General features: G+C 61.6%; 1 protein-coding gene across 1 annotated transcript; it reads left to right on the top strand.

Annotated features, from left to right (window-relative positions):
* ADORA1 (adenosine A1 receptor) lies at nt 1-27,738 on the top strand (the record flags this gene model as incomplete). The annotated part of the gene is given in 2 exon segments (NM_001171073.1): nt 1-378; nt 26,262-27,738. Coding segments are annotated over 2 exon segments (987 nt in total). The 5' UTR covers nt 1-37.
* Between the last annotated feature and the right edge of the window lie 108 nt (nt 27,739-27,846).

Raw genomic sequence — 27,846 nt, forward strand, 5'->3', positions numbered from 1 at the left:
CGTGCCGTTCTGCTGATGTGCCCAGCCTGTGCCCGCCATGCCGCCCTCCATCTCGGCCTTCCAGGCCGCCTACATTGGCATCGAGGTGCTCATCGCGCTGGTCTCGGTGCCAGGGAACGTGCTGGTGATCTGGGCCGTGAAGGTGAACCAGGCACTGCGGGACGCCACCTTCTGCTTCATCGTGTCGCTGGCAGTGGCTGACGTGGCCGTGGGCGCCCTGGTCATCCCGCTGGCCATCCTCATCAACATCGGCCCCGAGACCTACTTCCACACCTGCCTCATGGTGGCCTGTCCTGTCCTCATCCTCACCCAGAGCTCCATCCTGGCCCTGCTGGCCATCGCCGTGGACCGCTACCTCCGCGTCAAGATTCCTCTCCGGTGAGTCCACGGCAGCCACAGGCGCTCACAGCACCCGTGCTGGCTAGCTTGAGAGGGCACACAGTAGCGTGCACGACACCCAGACAGCGCTGTGCCCCCGCCTCTGCTCCGCCGTGCTCTGTGCTGCGGGGCCAGCCTGAGCTGAGCTGGAGAAGCAGGTGGGGGCTGGAAGGCTGGAGGAACACGAGCCTGGCAGTGCCCAGACCCCAGCGCTGAAGCCGCGGCCACCAGGGAACCTGGGGTGGCAGGAGAGGGGCGACTTGGAGGGGCCGCCCAGCTAGGGGCAGAGTGGGTGCTGAATGGCAGTGTGCTGAGCTCCGCCAGTGGCAGGGACTGGGGTCGGGGTGAGGAGCTGCTAACGGGGACACACCAGGGCCAGGAGTGCAGCCTCCGCCGGCGGTCCCAGGCTGGCTTCTTGGAGACTTGGTTCAGCTCTCTCCTCCTCCTGTGTGCCTGCGCCAGGCGGCCCCACCCTTGGGGACTGTCCTACTGAACCCAGTGGGCTGATAACCTCTCCCCAGCTCCTACTTAGGGGATCGCGTGGCAGGCAGGAGGCGGGGAAACACTGCCACCTGCTCTTTAACATCCACGTTCTGCAAAACCACGTGTGTCTTTGCCTGGCTCGGCGGAGGTGCTGGTGCTGCCTCCAGACAGCGCCGGGGTGGGTGTCCTCACGGTGGCAGTCCTTGGCTTGGGCATCCAGACCATATGGGACTTGCCAGGCCATAATCTCATCGCCAGGCAGTGCCTGGGCCACCGAGTGCCAGTGAGGGCCTGGGCATGCTGCCCAGGACTGGCCCTGCTGGGACACTCTCAGAAGGGCACACTGGCCCCCACTTCACATTATTGTCACCAGTAGATTCCTTTTCTACTGGGGAGTGCTGGCCATCGGCGGCACCTGCTGTCCCCAGTGTGGCTCCCGTATCTGGGACGTAGGGCCTCTGGCCTCTCCTGGCAGCCTGCCCGGGCAGGGCTGGGCACCATGGTGCTCCCTTTGCTTGACTTCCCAATGCCTTTTTCCACACATGGTTTTTCCCCCGCTCTCTCCCTGGTCCTGGGAGGGAGGTGGAGCCGGTGCCGGCAGAGGGGAAGCCACGCCTCGGATGTTCTGCGGCAGGAGGCTGGGAGCTCAGCCCCAATACGGTCACCCACCTGCCTTCCTGATGCTCCTTGCCTGGCTGCTAGGAGCGCGTCTCTCTGCCCTGACTCCTTCCCTCACGAGCTCCGGGTTTCTCCGCGGAGTAGGGCTGAAGACGGCTGCAAGGGACGAAGGGCTTGCAGCCTAGGGGCCCCACGAACTCAGCCGCGAGGGCCTTGGTGTTGCCATTAGCTCGGGTTCATTGCCAGGCTGCACAGACAAAGCTGGTCCCAGTGCATTAACAGGGCTGGGCCGCATAGCCCGACCATTATGCCCAAGTGTGGCTGCGTTAGGAAACTCGTGCAGATGTGAGAAGGCTGCCCGGGAAATCTGTCCACTCGCTGTGTGGGTGCCAAGACCAGCCAAAGGCCCGGTCCTCCCGTGACTGCGGGCATGGCCGGGGTGTTCCCTGCCTGCCCTGTGGACCGGGCGGGGGGCACTGCAGGTTCCCTCCTCCGGGGGCAGCTGCGGGTGCTCTGGAGCAGCGTCTCCAGGAGCTGTCTTCCAAGGGCTGAGGCAGGAGCCGGCCTAGAGGCTGGCACAGACCTGAGTGCGAATCCTGAATAAATTTTAGCTGTGAGACCTGGGGAAAGACACTTATTTAACCTTGAATTTCCTCACTTACAAAAGGGGACATAATGCACTTAGCAATATGCATGATACACTATGTGCGAGCCACAAGTGGTGTCTGTCTGTAGTTTTTTTAGGATTTATTTATTTGAAAGGCAGAGTTACCTACACACACACACACACACACACACACAGGGTGGGGATGGGGAGAGAGAAAGCTGGTTCATTCCTCCAAAAAGCTGCAATGACCAGGGCTGGGCCAGGGGCCTGGAACTCCATCCGGGTTTTCCACATGGGTGGTGGCAGGGGCCCAAGTACTTGGGACAGCTTCTGCTGCTTTCCCAGGCACATTAGCATTAGGACACTAATGCTGGATGGAACAAGTAGAGCAGTTAGGAATCAAACTGGCATGGCAGGTGGCAGCTTAACCCACTGCACCACAGCACTGGCCCCCTATGTTTATTGTTTAAAGATTTATTTATTTGAAAGGCAGAGAGAGCTCGTCCATCCACAGGTTCATTCCCTAGCCGGCTGCAGCAACTGGAACAGGGCCAGATTGAAGACAGGAACTAGGAAATCCATCTGGGTCTCTTATGTGGGCGGCAGCAATTCAAATATTGGAGCCATCATTCCACTGCTTCCCAGGCACATTAGCAGGGAGCTGTAGGGAAGAAGAGCAGTTTGGACTTTATTATTTTTAAAGACGTTTATTTATTTGAAAGGCAGAGTTACAGAGAAAGGAGAAAGAGAGAGAGAGATATCTTTGATCTACTGGTTCACTCCCCAAATGGCCACAATGACCAGGGTTGGGCCAGTCCAAAGCCAGGAGCTAGGAGCTTCTACTGTGTCTCCCACAGGAGTGCAGGGGCCCAAGGACTTGGGCCATCCTCTGCCTGCTTTCCCAGGTGCATTAGCAGGGAGCTGGATCAGAAGTGAAGCAGCCAGGACTGAAACCAGCACCCATATGGGGTGCTGGCACTGCAGGCTGCAGCTTAACTTGCCTTGCCACACCGCTGGGACTTGGACTGGAGCTCTGATATGGGTGCCGCTGTCCAGGGCAGCAGCTTAGGTGGCTGTGCCACAGCACCTGCCCCTATCATTAATATATGGTTCAGAGTGAGGCTTAATCGGCAAGCCCTGCCTCCCTTCACACTCATGCTCATCTATGGCTACACACATGCACACACAACATGCTCTTCTATGGCGACACACACGCACATGCACACAGCACGCTCTTATATGGCAACACATGCACACATGCACACACAAACAACACATTTCCAAGCAGGTGTGCAAGTCCTGTTATATTACACCGGGATGCGTTTTCTCTCCCCTGGCGGATTGTTGGTACCTCAAGGACAGGGCTGGGCAGTGTGGCCCATTGAGTCCTGTCCTACAGGTGGTAGACCCTCAGTAACAGCTGACTTTCCAGAGTGGGCCTGGTTGCACCCCACACAGGCCTCCCGACTGGCAAACCTCCAACCTTCTTGCTGTGGACTGGACCTCTTTGGGTCCTGGCCATGGCCGCCCCCGCCAGCCCAGTGTGGCTCCAGCGGCACCACCCATACCGGCAGTGCCTTCGAGGGCCCTGCCCCACCAGGACGAAGCTTTCTCCGTGTCCAGGGCTTTGCTCCTCACGGTGGGGGGTGGTCCTCGCCCAGCTGTTGGCCACTTGCGGCTCTTGCCTCTCACCGCCCCGGCCCCCGCAGGAGGAGCTCGTGCTCTGCTCCCCTCTGGGTCGCTGGAGACCTTCTCAGCTGGAGATCCAGGCCCCCTGCAGTGCAAGGCAGACGTGGCCCTGGCTGCAGGCGCTGGCGAGGCCGTGTGGACACAGCTTCCCGCTGCGCACAAGCCACAGGACCAGGCGTGGTTTGGACAATTAACCACAAATGATGTTTCCTTCCACTTGGTAGAAAGCAGGGAGAGAAGAGGCCATGGCATCATGTAGTGTGATCCAGTTACAATGTTTTTGGAAGATGTATCTAATTTATTTGAAAAGCACAGTGACAGAGAGAGGAGAGACAGAAAAAGAGATCTTCCATCTGCTGGTTTACTCCCCACATGGCTGCAAAGGCGAGGGCTGGACCAGAAGCCTGGAGCTCCTTCCGGGTCTCCCACGTGGGTGCAGAGGCTCAAGCACTTGGGCCTTCCTCTGCTGCTTTCCCAGTGGGCAGGGAGTTGGATCAGAAGTGGAGCAGCTGGGACTCAAACCAGCACTCTAGTCTGGGATGCCAGCATTGCGGGCGGCAGCTTAACCTGCTGCGCCACAGCACTGGCCCCAAGTTACAAAGTTTTTAAAAGAAGCTCAAATTGCTGACCCATCAGTAACGTGCATGGATTCATTTACATGTAGTTTGCATGTTATTTGCATAGCACCTCCACATCCTTGGCGATCATTTCCCCCGTCCCCACAGGTCCTGGTTCTAGGGCATCTGCGTGTCTGTCCCCTCATCCAGGGCTTTCTTGGTGACACTCGGGGCATGGTTGTGGAGGTGAGTGCTCACCGGCTCCCTGCCCACGCCCTCTCTGGAATGGAGACCCCAGGGAGGGCTGGTGACGGCCAGGTGGGCTGGCTGTTTCGGAGCCACACAGAGCTGCGTTTCGCTCCGTTACTGGTGACTGAGCAGCCTCTCAGCCCCTGCTTCACTATCCCACAAATGAAGGGGTGGTGTTGGTGATCTCTGGGGTTCCACTGGCTCTAACTCTGTGACTTTTCCTGACCTTGCAGGGCTGTGCAGGGATCCTGGGCAGCTTTAGTGTCCCACGGGTTGGCTCCTGGTGGCTCTGTGTTGGGCACGACGCTGTGTTTTATGAACTTGACCTCCCTCTAGTCGAGGTTGTTGCTGTCCCATTCTGTGGACAGATCCTTGGAGCCGCTGAGGTCTGAGGCCGGGGGAGGCTTGTCGGGAGCCGAGGCAGCACGGGCTCCAGGCCTGTCTGACAGATGCCTGTGGCTAGGGAGCCCAGGTGCGTCTTGCATCAGCGCAGAGGCTGTGGGGTAGGGCAGGAGTTTCCTCCTAGCTGGCAGGGGCACAGTCTTCTCTCCCGTGAGCTTTGCATGCTCAGCCCCACCCCTGCCCTCCTGCCTTCACCCAGTGGGCAGTGGAGCCCCTGGGAGCTGTGCCTCTGTCCACAGCTGGACGCTTGCCCTGCTGGGCTGCGGAGCCGAGAAGCCTGGTAGATGCGGGTGTGTTGGCATTCACTGAGCCCTCCCGGCCCTGGCTGGCCTGGGCTTTTCTTGACAATGAAGTGACCCTGGCTGGTGACTGTGTCCTCTGGGTCCCAGGTCCTTGGGGATCTCCCTCGGGAGAGGTAGGAGTCTTCAGACCCTCTGTGAAAGTGTGTCGGTCCTAGGCCTCAAGTGTCTGGGGTGGAGGAGGGGCGGGGGAAGCCTGGAGCCCACCTCCCACCCTTGGCACTGATGAGAAGCTGAGGCCGGGGTGGGGGGTGGGGGCTCGCTCAAGGGCATGGGCAGGACCTTGGCTCCCTGCCTCTGCTGTGAGAGCCTGGGCCAGGGAGAGCTCCTAGGACACTGGCTTCTCCAGGGCCCAGAGGAAACAGGAGGTACAACAGGTGGAGTCAACCCCTTAGTGATGAGAGGTCGCTTCCTTGCTGGAGTGAGGGACACCGAGCGCCCGCCTGGGCTTTCTCACAGGAGAGGCCTCTGGATTTGTTTCAGGGGCGCAGACTTCCCCAGCTGGCCTGGGCTGGCTTCCGGAAGTCTCTGAGACACGGGGAATGGTCAGGCGGCCTCCTGGAAAGCCCCTTCCAGCCGGGGGTCGGAGGGGGCAGGGCAGCCGCGGCGGGCGGCCGACGCTGACGTTCGGTATTTATTGCTGAACGTCAAAGCCAGCGTGTTGATAATGGAAAGTACAGGAAGGAATAAGGATGGTAAAGTCACCCGTAACTCCGCCACCTGCAGGGATCTAGTTAGCATTTTGAGGTTCCAGAAAATTTTCCACACACATACATATATATATAGATACATTCTTTTTACATATTGAGAGCAGCTATATATACATGGTGTTATATCCCATTTTGCTCACTCGGCATTATCAGCAGATGATCAGCTTCCTGGCCACACCTGCGGCTGCTCTCAGCACTGAAGCCCCTGATGGAGGCCCCCCACCGCTCTCCACGCCTGCGCCAGGTCTGTCTCTCGCCAGGTACTCGGCCTGCGTCTGCTCCTCCTTCCCGGCGACTCCGGCCCAGGTGCTTCCGCATTTGCTGTCCCTCTCCCTGGGCTCAGCGAGCCCCGAAGGGCCAGAACCCCGCGTGCTTCCAAATCCACGTGTGCCCCATGCCTGGTAGCGTAGGCACTCTGGAAACACGTTCCCAATGCACGAATCCTTGGAGAGCCTATGATTTAGGTTGTTACTGGTTTGTTAGGATTGCAAAAGACACTTCCATCATTCACGGCTGTCGGTGAGGTCACAGCCAAGTTCAGAGCCCTGGGCTGTGTCTGCTGGTGAACAGCATGGCCTCTGGCTGTAAGGGTTTCTTTTCTTTTTTTTTAAGATTTTATTTATTTATTTGAGAGGTAGAGTTACAGACAGTAAGAGGGAGAGACAGAGAGAAAGGTCTTCCTTCCGTTGGTTCACTCTCCAGATGGCCACAACAACTGGAGCTGCGCCGATCCGAAGCCAGGAGTCTCCCATGTGGGTGCAGGGGCCCAAGAACTTGGGCCATTTTTTACTGCTTTCCCAGGCCATAGCAGAGAGCTGGATTGGAAGAGGAGTAGCCAGGACTCGAACTGGCGCCCATATGGGATACTGGCGCCCCAGGCGGAGGATTAACCTACTGAGACACGGCGCCAGCCCCCTGCATGCATTTTGAAGAGCCAGAGATTTTGCTTCTGGGTTGGGAGGAGGGACCTACCTGTGGGGTGGCTGTGAGAGACAGTCAGCATGGACCTGACTCCTAGGCTGCAGATGGCACCGGCATCGACCCGGTGAGAAAGGCTGCAGGTGCTGCAGGTTCGGCAAGTAACAGAAGGAGTTCGGACTGAGCCGAGTTGACTTGGGGGGTCTAAGGGCACCTCAGTGTGGTTTTGAGCATGTGGTTGGATGTCCAAGGCTGGCGCTCAGAAGAGACAACCAGCCTGTGGATACAGAGGAAGAGCCATTGGCACGGGCATGGGGTTTAGATCCACAAAGCTGCGTGGAATCCCCGAGACAGAAAGTGAAGCTATAGCAGAGCAGGGGACCAAGGACCGAGCCTGAGCAGCCGGGGGCTGGAGGAGGCAGCAGGGAGACTGCAGGAGAGGGCCAGACGGGGGAAGAAACCAGGGCCTGCGAACCTAGTGCAGAGCGTGTATGTCAGGGAGGCACGCGAGAGCACCTGCCCGAGGCCGACGCGGGATCAGGGCTGAGAATTACCCCTGGACTTAGCAGGGCTGTCGGTGACCTTGGCAGGGGCAATGCCAGCGGCGTGGTGGGGCAGAAAGCCCGGCTGGAGAGCAGCAGTGGAATGGAGGCAGGGGGTGGGGGCCGCTCTGGCTCTGTCGGGGAATTCAGCTGCAGGAGCCTGAAGCTGCGGGGCTGCGCTGTCAGCAGTGGGAGGCGGCGTTTGCTTGGGGCTGTGTTCTGCGGAGGCTGGTGTTTCTGGGGCTGACCGGTGGTCCAGGAGGCAGAGAAAGCCTCACGGTGGAGCCTGGGGAGGCTTCCTGGAGCTGTGTCCTTGGCCCTTCCTTTGGGCGGGACCTTGGGGGGCCTTCTGGTTCTATGCAGCATCTGTAGGTGCCAAGTTCCCTTCTGATTGTTTCAGTTTTCCGAGCGAAGAGGGAGGCAAGGTCATGGCTGAGAGAGAGGATGCGGCAGGAGGGGTTGCAGAGAGAAACAAGTGGCACCAGCCGTTGTCTGGTGGAGGGGGAAGGGGGCTGCACCCCGGGGGGCCTGGCCTCCTGGGGGTGCATGCAGGGCCCCCGAGGGACCTGGCGGGCACGGTTGCGGGTTCATCGCCAGCCGTGGGCAGCAGTTCGGGCGCGGGGGCATGGAGCAGGCAGGGAGCTCGTTCCTGCGCTGAGTCGAAAGTGCCGGAGTCCTCGTAAGATTAGGTGTCTCCTTGAGGTCAGGAAGCTGGCTGCGAGCTGAGCTGCCGTTGTGAAATTCAGAGATCGGAGCGGAGCGAGCCAGCCGAGAGCAGGCAGCTGAGATCACAGCCCGAGGGTTCCAGGAACGGAGCAGCTTGGTCCTCTCCGGGGCAGGTTCTCAGCGGCTTCTCCACGACCCGGGGTTGCAACCCGGAGACCCCCAAGGGCCCCGGGGCTTCGGGAGGGCCTCGTAGGCCTTGCAGTTCACGGTCCAGAGTTTGGAGTTTATCCTGAAGCCTCTGAATGGCTTAAGCAGGCGATGATATAATTCAAATTACATTTTAGAAAGGCCAAAAGTCCTTAGTCAAATATTAGCAAATGAAATCCAGTGATACACGGAGGATAATGCCTCAGCCCCACGAGGGGCTGGCCTGCGTTTGCACGGCCGCTTTCACATTAGGAAGATCCATCAGCGTAATCACCTGGTCTCCATGAGGTCACCCTGCCTCCCGCGCCAGCGTGGGTGGGAGCACGGCGAGCGAGGACGTGGGGAGACCTGTCGGGACGGGCGGGGGTCGGGTGCCGCTCTGGGTTTACGTCCCAAGCCACTGTGTGGGTGGCTGTGCATCTGGGTAGCTGGGGAAGGAAGAAGAAATGTTAGGGGGAGAAGAAATGGGGGAGAGAAGAAATGGGGGCAGGATCTGGTTCCCATTAGGGCCTGAACTGGAGGTGGCGTGATGGCAGGGCCACTGCTGTTCTGTCTGCACTGCCCAGCTCCCGGGACTTGTGTCTCGGCCCAAGGGCTCTCTCTCGTCTCAGCCTCCTGCAGGGTGTCCCCAAACCTCACCTCCAGCTGCTCCCAGGGCTGCTGCGGCCCGGCTTTCTCAGGCTGGGACTGTGGTGGCAAGGACCTGTGGCTCCGGCTTCCTGAAGCTTCCGGAAGAAGGCAGGGCTCCATGCAGAGCAGGACACTGTGATGTCTGTGACACCTAAGGGTCCCCCGACCCCTCCCCACCCTCAGTAACCCCTGGGAGGGTCCTGTCCGGGAGGCTGTCTCCAGAGCCTCATTCTTGCTCCGGAAGCCTGCGTCGCCGGTCGGGTTAGCCCCCTGCACCCCAACACTCAGGGGCCTCTCCCAGCCGCTGTGTGCTGAGCGGCCCCGTGTCGGGGCGGGACTGTCCGCAAGCAGGCAACGCCAGCCCAGCCCGGCTCGTCATGTCCGCGTCGCCCTGGCTGCTTGTACGCCGGCCCTTCCGCACACACAGCCTCCTGCAGCCCCGTGCGACAGTGAGCTGGCAGGGCTGGCGCGGGTGCCGACAGCCGGGCCTGGCTCCCTCCCCATGCAGCTGCTCTCAGAGCCACAGCCGCAGTTCCCAGCTCCCACCCCCGGGACAGCAGGGCTGAGACCGCAGCTTGCAAGAACTTCTCAGCCCTCCTCTTTTCTTTTCAAAAGATTTCTTTATTTGAAAGGCAGAGTTACAGAGAGAGGGGAGGGAGAGACAGAGAGAATCTTCCATCTGCTGGGTCACTCCCCAAATGGCTGGGGCATGCTGAAGCCTGCAACTCCACCCAGGTCTCCCATGTGGGTGGCAGGGGCCCAAGCACTTGGGCCATCTTCCACTTCTTTCCCAGAAGTATTATCAGGGAGCTGGGTGGGAAGTGGAGCGGCCGGAACTCGAACCGGCGCCCACATGGGATGCAGGCGCTGCAGATGGTGGCTTTACCCGCTGCGCCACAGCACCAGCCCCGGTCACCTGATGTTTTCAATGATCCTCTTTCAGAGAGCGTCTCCCTCTCCTGCTTTACCTTGGTCCTGGGCCGGCGTACCGAGGGCTGTGTTGTCTAGAAATGATGCTTGCTTTTCTGAGGGAGGGCCTCTTGCATAGCGCAGCTTCTCCCTCCCTCCCTTCCTAGCGCTGCTGTGAGGCTGGTGCATGGTAGGCCCCCTGCAAATGAACACGAATCAGGGTTGTTAAGTGGTCCAAAGCCCCTTGATGTTTGTTGTGTGGCCACCGTGACCCATGGCGGGGGGGGGGGGTGGTGTCAGGGCGGAGCCGGATGATCTGCGTGCAGGGCGGAACTTGGTTCCCTCCGGCAGCCTTGCGCCTTGTGGCCGGCACCTAACCTGCCCAGCTGGTGCCCAGTTGGTGGCTTACTTGGTGTCCAACGAGGACAGGCATGAGAGCACACCCCCCCACAGGAAGGAAGCCTTCGCGGGGTGACGGGAGTGGCAGGTTTTTCATCTGCACCTGCAGAGGCCAAAGACTGGGAGCAGAGAACCAATCAAAGCGTTTGCCTGGGTGCAGAGGGTGGGAGGCCCAGGAGGTGGAGGTGGGGGCGGGGCTCCTGGCCTCCTAGCCCCCTAGGGCAGCCGCTGCCCCACCCCCTGCTGCCTTGGAGGATGAGGGAGGGAGGTGGTGTCTGTGGAGCTCTGGGCTGGTCCACTCTCTCACCCACTCAGGGTGCCCGGGACCGGCTGTGCTCCGGGGACTCACCCGCCAGGGTGCCTGTGTGGGGTGACCCTTCAGCATGGGCTGCTGGGGCTGGAGCTGGGAGGGCCGATGGAGCAGCGCTGACTGCAGCCCATTCACGGCGGCGGCTGTGCGGGGCCGGGCCGGGCTGGCTGGGAGCCAGGGCTGTGAGGGCACGCGGCTCCCACCCCCATCACACCAGAGACTGCAGTGGTTTGTGTGTGTGTGTGTGTGTGTGTGCGCGCGCGCGTGTGTGCAGGGCGTTCCTGTTTCTCTGAGTCAGAGACAATATTCCGGCTTCCACTCCTGTCACTCACCTGCTTGCTCACCACCCCCACCCCGGTCCCTCATTCTCCATGGTCCAGCAAATCCAACTTCCAACCAAGCAGATCCGCTTCCTGTTTGCGGCCCACCCCCATTAATCCCCCTCAGCGTGAGAACAGGGTTTACGTGTTCAAGTCCATCTAGGACACAAGTGCTGCCTTAAGGGCGCAGAACCTTGGGTCATGGGGCGGGGGGGGGGGCACGGGCAGGAGGCCGGAACAGGCCTGGGCCACCCCAGCAGGAGGAACAGGCCTGGGCCACCCCAGCAGGAGGGCCCAGTCCACACCCGCCTGCCTGTGCCCCTGCCAGGCACTTCTTTGCCTGCCCAGGCCTCACACAAGCAAGGACTCTGATGTCCAGACTGCTGCTTTCATGCTATGTATGCATTCAGAGAGAGAGAGAGAGAGAGAGAGAGAGAGAGAGAGAGAACGCCGTTCCCCTGCTCACCAGAGCCAGTCCAACTCCTCATTCTTTCACGCTCAGCTCAGATGACACCTCTTCCAGGAAGCCTACCTGATTTTGCCTGTTGTTCCTCCTGCTCCCTGTGCTTCCTCCTTTTTTATAGATTTATTTATTATTTGAAAGGCAGAGTTACAGAGACAGAGATCTGCCCCCTGCCAGTTTATTCCCCAGATGGCTGCAATGGCCAGGGCTGGGCCAGGCCGAAGCCAGGAGCCAAGAGCTTCATCTGGGTCTCCCATGTGAGTGGCAGGGGTCCAAGCACTTGGGCCATCCTCCGCTGCTTTTCCCCGACCATTAGCAGGGGGCTGGATTGGAAGTGGAGCAGCTGGGACTCCAACCGGCGCCCCTATGGATGCCCGCATCCCAGGTGGTGGTTTAACCCGCTGGGCCCCAGCGCCTCCCCCATCCCCCAACCACAGCGCCTCTCCCCCACCCCCACCCCCACCTCCCGTGCTCCCTCCTGGTGCAGCCCTTGTTAACCACCCTGTGAGTTCCGGGGTGGAGCCCAGGGCATGACCGAGCCCCTGGCCACAGTGGTGACTCGGGGGCAGCCAGGAGCGGCAGGCCCCGTGCTGAATCCTTGACTCGGGTCATGTGACTGAAAGCCTTGCACGGCGTCCTGAGCAGCGTTTGGCGCCAGCGCTGTAGTGTTTCCCCAGTCCCTGCAAGAGGAAGCTGAGGTCCAGAGAGACTGATCAGCCTTCTGACAGCCACACAGCTGCAGAGGTCACCAGCGCTGCCTGGGGGAATGGAAAGACCTGACTCCAACGCTTCCTGCTGGCGATCTTGGGCAAACCACTCCCCACATCGGGTGGGGGGCTCGGTTTCCACATCTGCAGAATGGGCAGAATTCTAAGCCCTTTCACACAGGCTTCGCGAGGCAGCGCTCTCGGGGTGAAAGGGAAGATGACGTCCCTGCTCGGTGCTGACCCCTCCCCCATCCCATCGCTGGCCAACCCTGCCTGCCTGGCACTCAGGTGGCGGCGAGCTGATGCAGGCCGCAGGGGAGAGAGGAGGGTTGGAGGCCTGGCGGAGGAGCAGGCAGGAGAGCTGAGCTGATCAGCAGGAGGTGGACGGGAGCCAGGCCCTGGAGGGTGGGCCGCTCGGGGCCTGCGCAGGGGCTGAGGGAGGCAGGGTGTCCTCCTGGGGCTCGAGGCTGCGCAGGCAGGGAGGGGTCATCCTTGGGCCCCAGCCTGGGCTCAGTCCTCAGTCAAGGCTGGAAGTAAAACTGTTCAAGGGGGCCCCTGTGGGGAGGACCAGGGACAGGGGAGCCCCCTCCCACACCGGGGGGGACCTGGGCCTGGCTGCCCTGGTGCCCGCTGGCAGAAGCCGACCCTGCCCCGGCCGGCACCCTTGTCGGCCAGGCTGGCCCGCTGCTCTGCTCTCAGCCTGTTTCCACGCCTGTAGATGGAAATTATCTCTACTTGAGGCTGGGGGGATGGTGGGCAGGACTTCTGTGTGAGAACAAGCGGAGCCCACCCCTCGGCCACCTGCTGCTGTTGGGGGTGGTGCAGACGGGTGCATGGTGGTGTGCCTGTGCCACTGTGCTGCGGCCGGCGCTCGTGGTGGGGCTGCAGGCACGCCAGGTCTTGGGAGGCGTGCGGAGCCCGGCCCGCAGGTAAGAGCATGCTGTGTGCCTGCTGGGTCAGGCAGGCACCTCGCTTCCTGCCTCAGCTCCTCTGTGAGCCCCAGAAGGAGGCCTGGGGGAGGGGCGCTTAGGTCTTGGATGGTGCGCTGGGGCCAGCACAGAGGAAGGACTGTGTGCTTGGCTTCATTTGGTCCTGCAAGGCTGCTCTCCACCCATCGTCCAAAGAAACAGGATCAGAGAGGTAAGGGAACTTGGAAATTGCTCCCCAGCCAGGAAGTAGCAAAACTGGGACCGGGAATGTGGCTGCCACAGTGGACGCCTCCCCACTGTCCTTGTCCGCATCTACAGGGAACTGGAACTACAAGACCCCGCGGATAAGGAGAGGCGTCGGCGCAGGCCCCGGGACAGGGAGGGCGGCTGCTGGCGGGCACCGTCAGGCCTGGCCTGCCTGCCGCCCGGTTTCCATCAGGCCCTGCCTGTGTTCTCCCAGCCCGGAGCCTGCGTGGACTCATTCGCACGGCTGCCTCCCGCACAGGGCAGGGGAGCTAAATCTGGAGGTGTTGTTAGCATCACCGCAGCAGAAAGAATCCCACGAGGTCTGTGGAGGTGAGGGTGGTGCAGAGGGGCTGGGGAGGCAGCCGGCGGGCCCTGGGTGGGAGCAGGGTGGAGCCCTGCGTGGGAGGGGAGCCCAGGGAGCCCCTCTCTGACTCCGCTTCCCTGCAGAGAGACCTGGGCCCAGACTCAGAGCTGTTCAGTCTCGTACAAGCCTCGGGCATGCTCTGGACCTCCCTGAGCCTTGATTTTCCCACCTGTAAAATGGCAACAACAGCAGCTGGACGTGTGGGGCTGTGCTGGGGGTGGGGTAACCTCACTCCCCTTCTGTCCTCCTGTCCTGGCTGCCGTGTGCCGGAGGTGCCCGCCCACCTGGCGGGTCTGGGCAGGCTTGCAGGGACGCGTCTGCCTCTTTGCTGCATGACCCAGGACAATGCCCATCTCTTCCTGGGCCCCCTCAGTCACCCTTCCCCCAACAAGCGTCAGGGGGGAGCTCTCTTTGTGCCCCGCCGAGGGAGGGCTGAGTGCCGGTGGGTCCTGCTGTTCCCAGCGTGGTCCGGTAGGGGGACAGTAGCCTGGGCGTCTCCAGGGAGAGGCGGGCAGCATCCCAGGCCCCGCCCCGGCCTTGCTGACTCACCATCTGCATCAGAAAAGGACCCCAGGTGACTCAGGCACACTTTCCAGCTTGGGCCTCTCAGACTCTAGGGGACCCCACCACCACCCCCGGGCCGTGAAGCCACAGTCCCAGCCCTCAAACTCCTCCTCCGGATCTCGGGGGACTGTCAGAGCAGGAAGCAGAGCCCTGGCTTGCAAATCCACAGCCGGGGCTGCTCCTTCCACTCGGCGGATGTGATTTGAAGAGTCGCGTTCTATCCCATGCAATATATTATTTATGCATCAAAATAGAAGAAGGGAAACATTTGGAAATCCCAGGAAGCAAATGAGGCCTTGGCTCTGGAGGCGGCTGACCTGGGCTGCACCTCCAGCCCCAGCCACGCACTGCACGGCCTTGGGCAGGTCCCCCAGGCCCACCTGTGAGGGGGGAAGGAGGCCTAGGGGAGACTGCACCGGCAGCTCAGTGCCAGAGGGGGACCACATCGGGGCCGGGGGCAGGGGGCGCTGGGCGGCTCTCGGCTCCATTTCACAGATGAGGACACCCAGGTCCTGAGGAGCAACCCAGGCGCTGCTGTGCCCCACTTCTCTGGCCAAGCCGCGTGCTCTGTTGCAAACACACGGAGGCTGGGGAGGGAGGATGAGCTGTGGGCCTTGAAGTGTGGGGGCTTCCCAGTGGCCCAGCTCGTCGGTGCTGGGGCCGGCCAGGGGGGAGAAGCCATTTCTCCGCCCGCTACCACCCACGAGCCCCCTGCTGTGTCCGCTCACGTGTCCGCCGTTGCTTGGGTGCAGTGGGAGCCCTGCCTGGGCCTGGCCTGGCTCCCCAAGGCCGCTCCTGCTGGAGTGTGCATTTTGTTTTTCCAGCTCGCAGCACTGCGCTTTGAAGTTTTCCTGAATGGTGCCTGGAGTCAAGCCTCTGATTTAATCAGCCTCCTCCTCCCACGCACACATCCTAACGGGAGATTTCCCCCTCCAGGGTCGCAGCGGGCGTGAGTGATGGACGTGTCTTTGCAGAGTGGAAGAAGGGGCTGAAATGAGTTTATTGATCCGCCCTCAGGGAAGCTGCCTTGCAGCCGGACCTGCGGTTCCCCTGTCCTAGTGAAAGGACAGGGCCCAGGCCAGCCCCAGGGCAGGAGAACAGGCTGCACTCCACCTGCGTGTGGCCCGGTGAGGAGCGGGGCTGGTCCCACAGCAGGAGCGAGTGTGGTCAGACCCTTGCTAGGGCCACCTAGTTAAGTGGCTCGCCGCACCACTGGGGCTGAGTGATGGACTTAGAATGGAAACCTCGGGGATTCTGCACAAGGCTGTGCTCTGAGGCCGCCCAGCGGGGCTGTCGTTGAGATGAGCGGGGAGCCGGGGCTGGCTCCCTCTTTCCCTGGCTCGCTCCCCCTGCATTCACATGCCCGTCGCAAGTGATTGTGGATGAGCTCATACCGGCCGTGTTGTAGCTGTTTTCCATCCGTGCTGTTTGCTATTTGGTTCTCTCTCTCTCTCTCTCTCTCTCTCTCTCTCTCTTTTCCCTCCTCTCTTTTTCTTTTCTGCCTTGCTGGTTTTAACTGAGTATCTGGTGTGATTCCATTCCCTTCCCCAAGTATTCCTGGGTGCCTGCCGTGTGCCGGGTGCCTTGGCAGGTGCTGGGAGGACCACTGGGAACCACACGTGGTCCCTGCCCTCGGGGTGCCCCTCCTCTGCTTTTCCTGATCCGGCCACATGGGGAGGAGGGAGGTCAGCCCCGCCACCCAGGAGAGTCAACAGCCTGCTTCCTGCCGTGGGCTGTTTTGGAAGGGGATCTGCGTCTCACCTGCCTCCACCTGCGTGAACCTGTGTACCTCCCACCTGCCACTGTGTCTGGGCCCCTCCTACACCCAGCCTGGCTCTGGAGCTGGGGCAGAAGAGGTGAGGGGGGCTTTGAGCAAATGCAGGAGGGCCGGAGGGGTGGGCTCAGGGCCAGCGCTATTGCTGCAAGGCCCTGTGTGCTGCTGCCTGGGCCTGGGCGGGGGCTGGCTGGGAAGGGCTGGTTTCTGTCGGGACCTGGCCTGGGGATTCACGTATTGGCCGCTGCAGACGCAGGGGCCGGCTGAGTGCATGTGTGGTGCAGCACAGGTGCAGAGCGCACAGGGCGCCATGCAGCAGCCACCCCGGGAACTTGCTGGCCACTGGGGCTCTTAGTGTTAGTTAGACTCCAAATCCCATTCACCTGGATGCAAGGTGGTGAGAATGTGGCCGTACTTCTTCCAGGTCCCAAGAGCAGGGGCTCCTTGTTTTTTTTTTTTTTTTTTAAAGATTTATTTCTTGTGGGACCGGCAGTGCGGCGCAGCAGGTTAGCAGGTTAAGTCACTGCCTGTGATGCCGATGCCAGCATCCATATGAGTGCTGGTTCAAGTCCCAGCTGCTCCACTTCCAATCCAGCTCCCTGGGGAGGCATCAGAAGATGGCCTAAGTTTTTGGGTCCCTGCCACCCACGTGGAGACCTGGATGGAGTTTCCGGCTCCTGGGTTCAGCCTGGCCTAGCTCTGGTTATTGCAGCCTTTTTGGGGAAATGAACCAGCAGATATAAGATCTCTCTGTCTCTCCCTCTCTCTGTAACTCTGCCTTTCAAGTCAATAAACAAAAATCTTTAAAAAATCTTATTTATTTGAAAGGCAGAGCAACACACACACACACACACACACATATACACATACACACACGGAGGGGGAGAGAGAGAGATCTTCCATCTGCTGGTTGACTCCCTGGCTGCACCAGGCTGAAGCCAGAAGCCAGGAACTCCATCTGTGTCTCCCACGTGGGTGGCAGGGCCCAAGCACTTGAGCCATCCTCTTCTGCCTTCCCAGGAGCATTAGCAGGGAGCTGGGTTGGACTTGAACCTGCACTCTGATATGGGGTGCTGGTGGCTTAACCTGCTGCACCGCCACTCCAGCCCCTCTCCTTGGGTTCCCCCGCTGTGGAAGGGGTTCATGTCAGGCGCAGGGGAGGGCTCTGATGAAGTACAAGCCGTGGCATGGAGAACCGAGGGTGCGGTGGACTCTGGAAAGAGTCCCAGCGTGGAATGCTCTCCCTGTCTTCACTGTCCCACACCCTGCCGTCTGTCCAGGCTTCTCCAGAGCCCAGGGCTGTGAGCTTCAGGGGCCCAGGCCCAGGGCTGTGAGCTTCAGGGGCCCAGGCCCAGCAGGCTGGGAGGGACACCTCCCCTTGTGAGTCCAGGCTCTGGGCACTGGGGCATCCGATCTGCCTGCTGGGTCCCAGCCCTGGCTGCTGCCTGTGGCAGCCCTGGAATCTGCACGCGGTCTCCCCAGTAGAGGTCAATTTCAGTTCCTTGGTGGGTGCAGGCAGGAAGCAGCCGCCCAAGCTCATGGTTCCAGACAGGCGGAGGGAGGCTCGGAAAGGCGCAGGGTGGGGTGGGGGGAGAGGATGTGCCCCGCCCCCAAGACAGCCTCCTTGTCTAGTGCTGCCCTGAGCAAGTTCCAAACCCCACGGGTTCCCCAGAGACTCAGAGGCTTTTTGAAGATTGATTGATGTATTTGAAAGAGTGACAGAGAGGGAGTGACAGAGGTCTTCCTTCTGCTGGCTCACCCATCTGGGTCTCCCGCGTGGGAGGTGGCCCAAGCCCTGCTGTTTTCCCAGGCGCATTAGCAGGGAGCTGGATAGGAAATGGAACAGCTGGGACTCGATCCGTTGCTCTGATATGGGGTGCGGTGTGACAAGGGAGGCGTAGCCTGCCGCACCAGACTCTGATCCCGGAGTCCGCAAGACCAGGATGAACTCTGCAGCGAGGTTGGGTGAGGGCACGCAGGCTGCAAAACAGTAACAAAAGCCCGGTGTCCAAGACACACGTGGCTTTGTTCATCTGCGTCCCTGCAAGGGCCCACGTGTCTTCCGGTAGAATCCACCGCCCCCTAGGCTGGGCACAGCGCCCGCCCTTGCTCCTGCTCTCGGACTGCCCAGATAAGCCAAGGCGCCGGCCTTGTCCTCGCAGGGGGCGGCGAGCCCGGCTGCCACTGCGTGCCCAGGGTGGAACCACGCCCGGAGAACCGTGCCTTGCCCGAGGCCCCAGGCTGCGGCCCTGGGAGCTGTGGTTTCACCTCCCACCTCTCTGCACAGCACCCTGCATTCATTCGTGTTTTTTCTTTGGTTCATTCACTCAACAAACACGTGTTTCTCTTTCCGTCCCAACCTGCTCCCCTTCCTCCTCTCTGGGGGGCACAGTGCCAGGGCGCAGTATCCTTGCTGCCCTCTGGGGAGGGCGGTTTGCCTCCCAGCCCCCACTGCAACCTCCCCAGTGCTCGGCCCAGGTCTCTGACACATTCCAGGGGGAGGCAGCCGTGACCTGCCGGAGCTCGCCCGCTCCCTCGCCGTCCAGACGAGGGCACGGAAGCCCCAGAGGGGGAGGCTCTCACTCTGGCGGTGGTTCTGGATCAGAACGGGGTTCCCACTGCCCTGCCGGCTCCCCGCACGGCCCGCTCAGCGGATTCTGTCTGCCTCTCGTAGGAGCTGGAGAGGCTGGGGAAGCTGCGTCCAATCAGCCGTGTGCCCCAGGGCCAGGCTCTCCGCTCCGCTGGTCATCCCCGGGAGGCCCCGCTGCGGCCAGCTGCTCACAGGTCATGAAGTCCGGACACGGATGGGACAGGAATTTTTCTCACTGGATGAATCAGAATCAGTCGCCCACAGCAGGTGGGGCCACTTGCCAATCATGGTCCTTTCACCATCCTGGCCCTTACCCCGAAAGCTGCCAAGAACCAAATCTCAGCAGAAAGGGGCCGGTAGGGCTGGGGTCTGCCGCCCGCCATTCCCTCCCCACCCTGTGCTGGGCAGGAGGGGGCTGCCCTGCCACGTGGCCCAGGGCATCCTCCAAAGCCACTCTAGACCCAGATGGGAATGGGATCCCAGGCAAGTAGACTTTGGAAAGCTGCCTCCTCCAATCAGGACCCCCACATACCCCAGGCCCCACTCTGCAGCCTCCAAGCACACCCCAAGCTCTGAGGGACAGGAGACAGGAGCTGTCTCATCCCTGGGCACACGGGCAGCCTGCGTGACGTCAGGTACCCGTGTGACCTGGGGGCTGTCACCGGGGACTCTGGCCTTGGGTATTGCATTGCACCTGCTGTCTCTTCAAAGGAGGAGCTCTGCTCCCTTTGCTCAGTGGCGGGGCCTCCACCATCAGACTGAGAATTTCTTCCGGGTGGGGCCTGTGTTTCCTCTGCCCCATCCTGTGGTCAGGGGGCTCCCCATCTGAAGGAGGGCCAAGGGAGGGTGGTGACTCGGTAGAGGACAGTCTGAGTCCTACACGGGAACTTAATTGTCTCTCCCATTGAGCTGGGAGCTAATTTCCAAGGCCATTACACTGAGGACCTAATCAGTTTATCCGCCCAGAGCTTGGCTCCTCCTCTGTCGCCCCAGGGGTGTGGGGCTGACCCCATTTTGGGCTGTTGGTGGCTGCTGGTGCTGGAGACTGCTGGTGACCACAGGGCCTGGAGCAGCCTGAGTCAGGACAGGGTTGCTAGGCCCCACAGCCCGCCCCCTCCCCAGGGCCCCCAGCCAGACTCCCCTGGGCCATGTTACTGTTAAATATTTGGCCCCCGAGAGTATGCCCAGCGCCTTTGATTGTATCTGGTTTCCTGTTCTCCTCTGGGAGGAAGCCCTCTCTGCAAGGAAGCAGTTTAATCGTTTGAAAGCCTGACTTCCCTGGCCTGGGACCCGTGAGTTCTCAGTCCCAGTGGCCTGGAGCTCCTCTGGCAGCAGGCAGCAGGCAGGCCGGGGCCGGAGCTGGGACCTGAGGCCCCATCTCAGGGACAGTGCCAGGTCGGGACCTTGCAAAACTGCGGGATCACTCCCTCCACCCCCGCCCTGCCCCACCCTCCTGCTCTTTTCCCTGCCCCAGTGCCTCAGTGAGGAGCAGGTGGCAGGGACCAGGGGGGCCCCCACTCTGGCCTTGGCCCGGGATGGCACACACACACACGTGCACACACTCACACCCCTGTCCTCAGAAAGGCCATGATGATCTTGACCAAGCCTGCTCTGTGGATCCTCTCTCATCTCTCTCCTCTTCCAAGGTGACTCCCATTTCTGAGTCTGGGCGATTGGCCGGGGCCTCTGGCAGGTGGGCAGAGCCTGGGGGCTGGCCCGAAGCAGGATGTCACTGCTGGTGCCTACCTGGTACTGTGCCTACCTGGTACTGTGCCGAGGTGCTGAGAAGCCACGGGGTGGAGGGGGAGACAGTGAGGTCCCTGGTGAGTTAACAACAGGAAGCTCCCCCAGGCAGAAGCGCAGAGGCAGGTCTGGGACAGCAGGAGGGAGGAAGGGGCCTCTCTGACCCCCAGCTCTTCTGTGGGAAGCGCAGGCTGGGGGTCTGCCGGGACACACAGCTTCAAGACTGCACACGCCGCCTTGCCCATGTGGGCACCGGGTGTCCCCTCTGAACCCCTGTCTGTCTGGCCCCTCAGTCCACTAAGGGGACTCTTTGGGGCTCCAGAGCCCAGCCCGCCCCTTCTCTATTCCCTGTCTGATGTGTCCCTGCCTGCCCAGGCCCTGTGTTCGTCACTCCGTGGCATCGTGGGCTTCTCCCGTTCTGAAAGCCAGTCCTTGATGTGTCTACAGAGCCCTCCTCTGAGGCTGTGGGCAGTTGGGCCCCCCGTGGAAGTGACCTTGAACTGTTCATGAGGCAAAGGGGCCAGGGAGGAGCTGGACACACACACGGCAGCTGCCGGAGGTGGCAGGTAGCGTCTGGGGTGGCACCTCCGGCCAGCGGAGCCTCTGCAGGCCTCACCGTAGGCAGGGACAGCACCGAGGCCCGGTGCTGCTGGGGACGTGTCAGTGGCTGGCTGGTGGCCTGGTGGCACTTGGGCAGAGGCGCGTGTCACTGCAGCCCTGTGTCCCGGCGGGGAGCCGAGGCTGTCTGATGCGGCAGGGGATCCTTGGAACAGCCAGGGCTCTGTAATTGCCTCTGGGGCTAGGGCCAAGCCTTGCTAATCTGATTGTCTCTAATTGAGCAGCAGCCGCTTAGGCCTTATCTCTGCTTCCCCGAGATGTGCTCCTGGTAGTTCTTCAATCAGTTGTTTCTGAGTAAGTGGGTGTATGGCTTTGTTAATTCACGTTTGCCTGCCTGCATTCATTCATTCATTCAACAAATGGTTCTTGCATGGTCTCCTGGGGGTGCCGTGGTGGACACGCAGTCAGGCATCCGTGCTGGTGGGCTTTTGTGTTCTAGTGGAGAGAAATGCAGTCAATCCACGGACGCATTCACAGGGCCGGGGAGGTATGGGCTCTAGGGAGGACGCTGAACCTGGCAAGAGGCTGTTCTGGCGGGGGGTCCAGAATCTTCTGGGAGGAGGCGACATCTGAGCTGCGACCTGAGTGAGGAGAGAGCAGGTCGCGCAGTGGCCAACCGCGCATGGAGAGGAGTCTGGGCAGCGTGGAGTCGCTGGCTCGAGGGAAGCGCAGGGCCCCTTAGGGGGAAGGGGTCCAGGAGCCTTGGGGGATGCGACTGTCCCCCCATTTCCCCTCTCCCCTAGAAATCTGCTGCCCCCAGCGCAGGGCCCTTGGCTCACGAGCGAGGAGGGGCGAGATGGCTCCACCGCCGAGGGAGGTGGGCTGTGCGGCTCCTTCGCTGAAATAGCTTCCCCAGGACCTCGGTGTCTATGGGGGCTGCTCTGGCCCTCCTCCCTGAGACCCCACCCCAGCACTTGGACTCCTGCTTGGCTGGCCCCTGGATAACTCCCGCCCTGCTGTCTCCTTGGAGAAGGAAGAGGAGGGGCCCTGCCCGCTCTGCCCGCCTTGGCCCAGGACCCCCTGCATCCCTCCTCTGAATTGATCTGGTTTGTTTAAGCCTGTGTTTGGCATCTCTGCCGCCTGTCTCCCGCCTCCAGGACAAAGGATGCTGGCAGGAGCGCCTGCTCTCTTCCGTGTTCCCAAACCAGAGCTTCGGGGCCCTGGCACCTGAAATGTCTGCTTCCTGAGTGAAAGGGGCGGCGCCTAGACAGCCGGTAGCCACCAGAGAGAACAAGCAGGCCACGTGGTCCCGGGGTCTGCCGGTGCTGGCCAGGCTTGTCTCAAGCACCCCAACCACGGCTCCTGCCTCCTGCTCCAGGCCTCCGTCTCCCTGAGTGGCGGGACTGGGGCCAGTGCAGGCTTTGGACTGGGTCCCATCTCAGCCTCGCAGCTTCTGTCTCTGCTTCTTCCGGGCTGAGTGGCCTTGGGCGTGTTGCCCTGTCTCTCTGGTTCTCAGTTGCTGGAGCTAGGAATGGGGATAAGAAAGGCACAGGTAAAGTCTGGGGGAAAGCGGAGCGAATGCCATCTCGCTGCTGTCCAGCAGTTGCCCGTTATCTGAGCCCTCCTGCAGCAGCCCCGCCAGGGTGTCGGGGAGGAACCCACGGCTGCCTTGCTGTGCCCTCTTTGGACACGGGAGCTGCATGTGCACCGCACACGGTGCCACATCCCTTCTGTGGAGCCAGGCCCGCCCTGGCAGCTCTAACAGCTCAGCAGCAGCCCCTCTGCCATCTCTCTCGCTCTCGGGGTCCCCGCTGCCCCCTAGCTCACCAGGTGCCCCACCTTCCCATGCTGCCATCATCAATAAGAAGATACTGGCTGGTAGGCGCATTCACACACTGCAAACAGAGCAGTAGTCCCCTGTCCCACCTCGGTCGCTGGGGCTGGTGAGGCCTTGGGCCGCAGGTTGGGAGGCATCTGCCTCCTGCCCCCACTCCGGTGCATGCCTGGAAGGTGCAGCCTCTGCTTCCCTTTCCCACGTCTGGGGAGAGGTGCGTCTCTCCCCTGCCCTGGGCCCTTCCTGTGAGAGCCAGCCCCACCTCAGCCAAGGTCCTGGCTCCAGACCTTTCCCACCAAGGAGAAAATAGCAAGAAAAACAGATGGGAGCTGATACCGTGCACTGCAGGGTCTGCTGGGACCAGGTTCTGGAGGAGCCCCAGGAAAGCTTTAACCCCAGGGCTCCAGGCAGTCAGGAAGGGTGAGGGGAGGGTGGGAGGAGGAGGCCCCTCCCCAGCCCAAAGCTGCCTCCTTCCCCCACCCAAGACCCCGTCGGTGTCTCCCTCCCCATCCTCCATAGGCCATGGGGACCCAGATGCAGGTCCTTGGCTGGGCGACAGCTCCTGGGGGCTCCTGGCCCACCCCTGGGTCGGGCCAGTGCCCTCCTTGGACGGCACCCAGACAGGGCCACGGTAAAGCTCCCAGGCAAGGGCTCTTCCACACCTGAGGCCTCACAGTTGCCCTGGGGCCCTGCAGCAGGCCGCAGGGCTGCTCCCGGGGTCCCAGCCCCTGGGGAGTGGCTCCCTGGTGCGGCACAGCTGGGTACGGCCACCTGAGACCACACCCAGCAAGGGCTGTGTCCGTGGCAAATGTGATGCCAAGGAGACAAGTGATGGGCCGTGGGGAGGACAGGATGCCTGCCCCCCCCCCCCCCTTCCTCCTGCTGGAACCCTGCTGGCCGCAGGAAGCTGGAGCTGGGACCTGGCCCCACCCTCCACCTGTTGCTGGTGAGGACGCACCGTTCTCTGGTCCCTCCCCATAGATTCATACCCAGAGTTTGCCTCCTTCTTCCTCTTCTAGATTTATTTTATTTATTGGAAAGGCAGAGTGATAGAGAAAGAGACTGAGAGACAGAAAGAAAAAGTCATCTTCCACCCTCTGGTTCACACCCCCAAGTGGCCACCACAGATGGGGCTGGGCCAGGCCGAATCCAGGAGCCTGGAGCTCCATCCGGGTCTCCCACGTGAATGGCAGGGCACAAGGACTTGGGCCATCATCCGTTGCCTTCCAAGATGCCTTAGCAGGAAGCTGGGTCAGAAGTGGAGCAGCCGGTACTGGAACTGGGGCTCCAGTGCGGTGTGCTGGCATCACAGCCTGCCCCACCACAACGCTAGCCCTTTCTCTTTCATTGTGCTTATTTATTGCCATCTACTTCAGCTGGGTCAGAAACCGGGGAGCCTGGACTCGGGCTGGCGCTCTGACAGGGACGCGGGCATTGCGCCTGTTGTGCCACAGCGCCCCCTGCCTGCCCAGAGCTTCCTTGGTAGTGTCTGGGAGGACCTGATGGTATCTAGGAGTGAGAGCCTCGGACCCGTCCTGAGCAAAGCCAGAGGGGAGCCTCTGGGCTGTGTTTGCCGAGCATCCGGAGACCCTGGACTTCTCCCAGGAGCAAGTGCATTTAGGGGCGTGGAGGGGTCAGGGCTGGGCAGAGCAGCACCAGCGGGGAGCCCCCGGAGCAGCTGCACCTGCAATGTTCCGTGGGGTCCTCAGCCTGGGCAGCAGGTCTCGTCTTCCAGAGGGGGCACTGAGCTGGGGGGGGCCTTGTGCTTTGCCATGGGGGGCATGGATTTGGCTGCTCTGCCGAGGATGGGAAAGGGGTGGAATCGGCTTCCACTGCAGCTCGCGTCTAAGAAACACGCGTGAGGCACGAGGGAACAGGTCAGCTCCTGAGGTCGGGGGCCTGGGGGTGCAAGGGTGCCACCATGGCCCAGTAGGGAGGGGGCAGTGCTCTGAAGGGTCTCCGAGTCCCCTGGAATGATAAGGAGAGGGGGAGCGGGGTCCTGGATGTCCCTGCTGGCACTCCTCTTTCTATGGGGGGGGGGGCGAGGGGGCGCCTGTCTTCTCCCGCCCTCCAGATTATCCCCCTGCACTGTTGGCCAGGGCATGAGGGGCCTGCAGCAGACGGTCAGGCATTCTGGCATCCAGCCCCCGGGGGGCTCAGGAGCTGTTTGCCTGGCAGGAGGGCGCTCGTCCATCTCTGGAGGCTGCCCTGGAAAATAACAACTGGGCACGCTCAGCGGCTCCTGTGTGGGGCTGGGCAGTCCCAGCCCTTGGCACCCGCTCCAAGGGCAGCGTGCGGGCCGGGTTGGTATAAAGGGAAGCAGGGAGCCCCTGAGCCTGTAAAACCCGTCTCCCTCATGAGGAGGAGGGCCCCTGCCGCACCCCCACCCCTGCCTGATAGGAGGCGGCTTGGACGGCCCCTCCCTTCACAAATTCTTTATCTCCCTGGAAGGACACATTAGGGCCTGCAGTTGTCTGTTCAAGCCCTGACTTTTGTGTTGTCTGCCTCTCTCCCCGGGAGCTCTGGGGAGGCAGAGAACCATGGAGCCCCTGAGAGATGCTTGCTGAGCCGGTACGTGACAGCATGGAAGTTTCTAGCACACGGTAGAGGCTCAGCGAACATCTTTCTCTCCTGAGATCATTCCCAGTCAGTCCAGGGTGCAGGGCTGGTTCTTCTTCTTTTAAAGATTTATTTTATTTGTTTGAGAGGCAGAGTGGCAGAGAGACACGGAGAGAGGAAAAAGTCTTTCCACCCGCTGGTTTACTCACCCAATGGCCACAACAGACCGAAGCCTGGAGCCTGGAGCTGCATCCAGGTCTCCCACGTGGGTGCAGGGACTCGAGCACTCGGGCCATCCTCCGCTGCTTTCCCAGGGGCATTAGCAGGGAGCTGGGCCGGGGGTGGAGCAGCCGGGACTCACACTGGTGCTCATACGAGCCATCGGCTGCAAGCAGTGCCTTGGCCCACTGCTCCACAGCAAGGACCCTACCAAGAGCAGGGGTCTCCACACCAACCTTTTTGGGGAATGGGAGTAAAGACAGAGGTGGAGACGGGGCGGTGGCATGGGCAGGCGTGGACGGGGCAGAGTCAACAGAAGGGGGTGCAGGAGGTTTTGCTTAGGACGCTGGTGTCAGCCGGCCCAGCGGAGGGGTGGTTTGCCGATCGCCTGGCCACGTGGGGCAGTGTCGGGGTGTTAGGAAGCACTTCTGTGGGCCCTGGGCTCGTCATGGGTCTCTGTGAGGCCTCGGTTTCCTCAGCTGTCAAATGGGCAGTCTTCACACTGCCAGAGATTTCAGAAGCCACCGGGGACGTGACAAAGCTGCGACGAGATGGCGGGGCGGGGCGAGGGGAGTGCCCAGCACCCGTGAACAATTTTCACTCGTGTCTTTTCCTTAAAACTCCTGATTAGCCTTGGCTATTTTCAGCCATGATTTTTATCACGGATCGGGGTCCCTCTCTGTGCAGGAGAAGGGAGCCGGTGCACTGTCCTGGATCCTGGTGGACGCGTGCACCCCCCACCTCCACCCTGCCCGCTCACCGGGGCCCAGGAGGCTCTCCGGAGAGCTGCAGCCCCTCACTCTGCCCCTCGCCCGCAGGTACAAGGCAGTGGTGACGCCGCGCAGGGCGGCGGTAGCCATCGCCGGCTGCTGGATCCTCTCGCTCGTGGTGGGCCTGACGCCCATGTTCGGCTGGAACAACCTGCGGGAGGTGCAGCGGGCCTGGGCGGCCAACGGCAGCGTCGGGGAGCCGGTGATCAAGTGCGAGTTCGAGAAGGTCATCAGCATGGAGTACATGGTGTACTTCAACTTCTTCGTGTGGGTGCTGCCCCCGCTACTGCTCATGGTCCTCATCTACCTGGAGGTCTTCTACCTGATCCGCCGGCAGCTCAGCAAGAAGGCGTCGGCCTCCTCCGGAGACCCGCACAAGTACTACGGCAAGGAGCTGAAGATCGCCAAGTCGCTGGCCCTCATCCTCTTCCTATTCGCCCTCAGCTGGCTGCCTCTGCACATCCTGAACTGTGTCACCCTCTTCTGCCCATCCTGCCAGAAGCCCAGCATCCTCGTCTACACCGCCATCTTCCTCACGCACGGCAACTCGGCCATGAACCCCATCGTCTACGCCTTCCGCATCCACAAGTTCCGGGTCACCTTCCTCAAGATCTGGAACGACCACTTCCGCTGCCGGCCCGCACCCGCCGGCGACGGCGACGAGGACCTCCCGGAAGAGAAGCCCAACGACTAGGCGCTGCCCTCTGCTCTTCCAGCCCAGCCGGTCCTCCCCTCCCCTCCGCCCCAAGGGGCCCCTTCCCAAAGGAGTGCACCCCTGCACCCCGGGGCTCGGAGTGGGGAGGGAACCCGCGCCCCAGGGCGCGAGGAGCGTCTTGAGCCCACCCACCTGCCTGACCACCCCAGGAGTGAGCAGGGCCCCCGTTCAAGGGGTGGGTGGGCCCCGGGGAGGCTGGGCGTGCAGAGGGGCCGTGTGGGCGGATGAGGCTGCCTGGACTTCTGCGCCAGGCAGGGGTCTGCTTGTTGGGGTGCTGGTGATGCAGAAGACAGGATGCTCTCCGGGAGGGAGGGGAGCAGCACGTGGGGAGGGGGTGTCTTGGCCTTGCTTTCTCTGCGCAGCAGAAGGGGCTCAGAAGCAGCTAAGGGACAGGACTCAAGGAGCCTCCATCCCCACCTCCAAGGACTCTGCCCAGGGCCGTGCCAGGTGCCAGGCGGCCGACTCAGGATCGCACTTTGGAGAGGCAGAAAGAGTGGGTCCAAAAATCATTTCTGACCTGGGCTTTTATTCTGCACCAGCCCTTGGACTGTGGGCAGGGGTGGAGTGGTGGGTGCTGGCCTCACACAGCCACCAGGCGGCAGCACTGAGCCCTCCTTGCCCTGCACCTCGCTGGGCGGCGCCTGGCTGTGCCAGCCGGATGGCACCGTGTATACTGCCCAATGGAGGGGGAACCCCAACCATGCCAACATGCTGCCTGCCAGCCCCCCCCAGGAAGACGAAGAGGGGAAGGGTCCCTGCAGGCTTGGTCGGTGCTCACCGGGGCACCTGCGGGGTGGGAAGTGGCGGGCAAGGACTGGCCGGAGACCGCTCTCGAGGAAGGTCCACTGGCCCTTAGATGCCCAAAGCTCAGGCTGGGGCTTTGGGACGCTCTTGACAGATGGACTCCAGGCATTTAGG

The sequence above is a fragment of the Oryctolagus cuniculus genome, chromosome 13 (genome assembly GCF_964237555.1).
Source record: "Oryctolagus cuniculus chromosome 13, mOryCun1.1, whole genome shotgun sequence".
NCBI lineage: Eukaryota > Metazoa > Chordata > Mammalia > Lagomorpha > Leporidae > Oryctolagus > Oryctolagus cuniculus.